General features: G+C 54.7%; 2 protein-coding genes across 2 annotated transcripts in view; one reads left to right on the forward strand and one right to left on the reverse strand.

The window, feature by feature from the left end:
• The window catches only part of UBQLN4 (ubiquilin 4), a 16659-nt gene extending 16441 nt beyond the window's left edge, over positions 1-218 (reverse strand). The window contains exon 1 of the mRNA XM_045298353.1: positions 105-218. Coding sequence (XP_045154288.1) covers positions 105-218 — 114 coding nt within the window. The remainder of the gene's footprint in view (positions 1-104) is intronic.
• A 648-nt stretch (positions 219-866) lies between these two features.
• Positions 867-3945, forward strand: LAMTOR2 (late endosomal/lysosomal adaptor, MAPK and MTOR activator 2). The gene is made up of 4 exons (XM_004714687.3): positions 867-996; positions 1310-1472; positions 3446-3535; positions 3762-3945. The coding sequence occupies exons 1-4, from the start codon at positions 929-931 to the stop codon at positions 3816-3818; spliced, it is 378 nt and encodes a 125-aa protein (XP_004714744.1). The 5' UTR covers positions 867-928; the 3' UTR covers positions 3819-3945.
• Positions 3946-4393: the final 448 nt, after the last annotated feature.

Consider the following 4393-nt stretch of genomic DNA (forward strand, 5'->3'; position numbering starts at 1 on the left):
GCAGGGCTGTCACCCCCAGCGGGCTCTGGGCGGGGGCGGGGCGTGTCCCTCGTTCCTGGGGTGCGGAGCAGAGGGAGGGTTCCCCGGGAGAGACCACCACCGACTGCAGCCCACCGCGCCGCGCGGCGGTCCAGTGCGGCCCCGGGCTGCCCCCGCCCTCTCCGCGGGTAATTCCCGCTCGGGACAAAGGACTTTCTGTGTCGCCGCTTGACCACCATTGCATGTGACAATTTGGTCCCACTTGAAAGGCCCGGATCCCGACAGGCCTTCTCCTTCTCCGTGGAGAGGCGAATTTTCTCACTTCTGCAAGTCCCCCTCGGGTTTTAACCCTAGGATAGAACCTACTCTCCCCAGGGTCGGGGCCTGAATGTAATTCAAGCCTGTTTCAAAGACCTGGGTTTTGTCTGCTGGGTCTTTCTGAGCCTAGCTTTCTTCAGCATAATGATTCCTATAACCTCGTCTCCCAGAATTGCTCATAACACAGGAAACTAATTTAGAACATATCTAAAGATGTGCTTCACAATTCTAGAGAATTACAATAACCACGATTACTGAACCATGGATTGCCAAGGGAACAAGTCACTTCTCTCCTCGAAGGGGTTAAATGTCCTTCCAGGACTTGCAAGGGCCGGTTACTCCCGCTCTCCGCCCCCCTCCCCACCTCGCTCCCCACTAACCGCGTGACGGGACTGGGGCGGCAAACTATAGTTCCCAGGGTGCCTCGCGACGTCACGAGGAACTACAATTCCCAGGGCCCTCCACGGTAGGACGACGTTCAATCATAACCACACGAGCCAGACCAGGAAACTACAACTCCCAGGGGGCGGCGGGGCGGGGCGGGCAGGGCAGCGGGGCGACGGGAAGCGGCAGGCGCAGGCCAGGACGAAGCTACCCCCGTACAGCAGTGTGAGCGCCTGGAGCGGCAGGCATGCTGCGCCCGAAAGCTTTGACCCAGGTGCTCAGCCAAGCCAACACTGGAGGCGTCCAGAGCACCCTGTGAGTGCGGAACGAGGACCCGAGTGGCGCGCGCCAGAGCCTGAGCGGGGCGCCGCGCAGCTTTCCGAGGAGGGCGGAGTGGGGAAGGATTCCGGGGAAGTCAAAAGAGGGGGCAGAAGGGGAAGCAGCTGGGGAAACCGGCCGGGTGGGGCTTTTCTTGACAAGGGAAGTTGGGGTGTGCTGATGCCCTTCGCGACCACACTCAACCCAGACCCTTGCTTCTGTGAATGGCCAGTGATGGGAGTTGGGGTGGGAACCCCGGTCTTTTAGTCCCTGCTCTGAGCACATCCTAACCTTCTCTGCCCCTCGCCAGGCTGCTGAATAACGAGGGATCCCTGCTGGCCTATTCGGGTTATGGAGACACAGATGCCCGGGTCACCGCGGCCATAGCCAGTAACATCTGGGCCGCCTACGACCGCAACGGAAACCAAGCGTTTAACGAAGACAATCTCAAATTCATTCTCATGGACTGCATGGTATGGGAAAGGGGACCTGGCTTCCACTGTCCTGCAAGGGGATTCCCAGGGGGCTACCTGGATCCCGCCTTGCATGGTTGGAGGGGCAGGAACGGGAACTCTGGAAGTCTTCAGAGTTGATCTACAGACAGATTTAGAGTAGCCAGGACTCTGTGCTGTAAGAGGTGGTGAGGGAGGAGTTCTAGACCCAAGGTCGCACTGGGCTTCTGGTTTTCACCAGCCACTTGCTATTTTGAGACTAAAGTCACATAATTTCTCTGAGCTTCCCCATCTCTGCAGGTGGAAACAAGTCACACACACACACACACACACACACACACCATTGTGTAACTCGCTGAGTTCTTTTGCCACTCCATCGAAAGACTAGATATAAACTATAGTGTCGATGCAAACCCAGATCCACTGACTCACAAAGCCATCAAGTTTTCAGGGGCTCCAGGCCCTAGTCCAACACCTTCAATTTCCAGAGAAAGGGGAGCTGGCCTTTAGATTGTGAACGCCTTGTGTCTGCTTAGTCAACAAACAGGAGAGGGCTGCCAAGAGTCCACAGGAAAATGAAAAGGTAATCGACTTTGTCCACGCCTTTTGCAGCCCCCTCATATTTACTAAGCCTTTGCGGTGTTATTGGCACGAAGCAGGGGCAGCAGATAAAACCCCCAGTCTAGTAAACATCTAGACTCTGAGGTGGTGACCACGCTATGGTGCATCGTAAACCGGGCACAAGGAGATAGGGGGTGTGAGGAGCATGCAGCAGGGACCATCTCACGCCAACGGTGATTAGTGGTCAAGGGACTGAAGGAGGTAAGGGAACAAGCCGTGTGACTCCCTGGGGGAAGAGCAATTTTGACACAGGTGCAAGGGCCCTGCGGCAGAACAGTGCCTGGTCAGGGACAGCAAGGTGAATTGGATTGGAGTGACATGAGCCTGGGTTGAGTAGTATGAGATGAGGCTGGAGAGGCACCGACTCCCAGCACAGACTGGCTGTCGACTAAGGTTTGCTGAAACAAATCAAATACACCTCAAGGGTGGATCCTCCAAAAAGGGTGTCCACTGTAGCATGGCTGCCTGCTCCTTCCATGCGCCCACAAGAATCCATGATTCCATTTCTGTTCAACGGATGACTCGGAGGGATGCCCAGCCCACAGATAGTACTTCAGGGCAATGACTCTCAAACTTTTTTTTTTTTTTACCCAGAACTTTGTCATAAAAAATAGTTTATGCCATAGCCCAGCACACATATAGATCTGAAACAACAGTTTCATGAAGTAGTATAGATGCGCTTCATGTCTCTTGTCTCCCCTTTGCTTACATTTTGAAACGCTGACTGATCCACCATTTAAATCCATCTCCTAACCCTGGAGTCAAACTCGCAGCTCGCAAAGCCTTGCATAGGGAAAAGAAGAGAACTACAGGTTGGGTGATTGGCTCCACGTCCTTCACAGTGTCTTTGGGTTGCACCTGAACTGAGCTGTCTCTCGCCAGTCAGGGTTTTGTGGTAAATTCTCTTTGTTTCCATGCTCTCCAAGCAGCAGTGTGGCCATGGATCCTTTGGGCACCACTGTGACCCCATGCTGACAGTCGGCCTCATCTGGATGATTGCCTTTCTCTTGTTTAAGATTTAAAGAAGGGGCCTCTGTTTGAAAAGAAACACAAAACACCAGGTGGACAGCCCTTTGCAGATCACAGACTCCTCCGTGTGTACTGGCACTCCCACCAGCTAGAGAGAGGTAGGGATTACACACAGAGAACCCACAACCACGTTTGGACGGCCGGGGTTTCCCAGAGCAACTTGGTTCAGAGATGAAGGTGCTGAGGCTAGAACCCAGACTCCGAGCACCTGCAGCTGACCCTCCTCTGCCCCCAGGGGGTAGAAGGAAACTGTAGCCCCTCTGAGGCCAGAGAAGCCCTGGAGGAAGGAGGAGGCCAAGCAGCAAAGCACCCCAACCCATCATCTCCCCCTCCCCCCCTACCAGGAGGGCCGTGTGGCCATCACCCGAGTGGCCAACCTTCTGCTTTGTATGTATGCCAAGGAGACAGTGGGCTTCGGAATGCTCAAGGCCAAGGTGGGTATGCACTTACCCCTCTGTAGCCCTGGCTCGGCCCTGGCTGCTTCATTCCCATGTCCACTCTGATCCCTCTCCCTTTTGGGGACCCTCGCACCTCCAGTTCCCTGGAGCAGAATGAATGTTCTCAGCTTATGGCATTGGGCAGGTGGGGGCGGGGGTCTAGATCCTGCATCCCTCATCCGGAGGCCAGTGTGGCACTGATAATCTGCTCCCCTTCTTGCAGGCTCAGGCCTTGGTGCAGTACCTGGAGGAACCCCTTACCCAAGTCGCGGCTTCATAATGGTATAGGTGGGAACTGGGGTCAGAAAAGAGATGACTCTCTGAGGGGGCAGGGCCCCTTGGGAAGACCACTCTGTGCTGTGGTGGGAGGTTGAGTCTTGGTTTTCAAGAATAAATGTAAACTGCTATCGTGTGTCTTGCCTCTTTTTGGATGGCAGGGGTTGGAGGAGGTGGGGTGGAGCAGGTGTCGCTTGGACTGGTCATGTTCTTCATGGGCAGACAGCTCCTTGTTCCCATGCATGGTCCTCCAAAACCAAGTGGTTTGGGCCATTGGAGCCACTGCTCCCTGGGCCTCACCCTGAATCCTTGCCACTGTGTAGAATCTCACCTGCCCAGCCGCCAAAACCTTGGGAGGGGCTCAGAGGATCAAAAGCCTGGTGGGTGGTCATGTTAAATGTTGGACCAAGTCCTTCATTTCAAGTTGGGGCTGGAGGGGGGGCGGGGAGAATTGGGGGGAGGTGGATCCCGGTCACCCTTTTTTTTATTTAATCGTTTTATTAGGGGCTCATACAACTCTTATCACAATCCATACACACATCAATTGTGTAAAGCACATTTGTACATTCATTGCCCTCA

The sequence above is a fragment of the Echinops telfairi genome, unplaced genomic scaffold (assembly GCF_000313985.2).
Source record: "Echinops telfairi isolate 266 unplaced genomic scaffold, ASM31398v2 ScPeMD7_7425;HRSCAF=8463, whole genome shotgun sequence".
In the NCBI taxonomy this organism is placed as follows: Eukaryota; Metazoa; Chordata; class Mammalia; order Afrosoricida; family Tenrecidae; genus Echinops; species Echinops telfairi.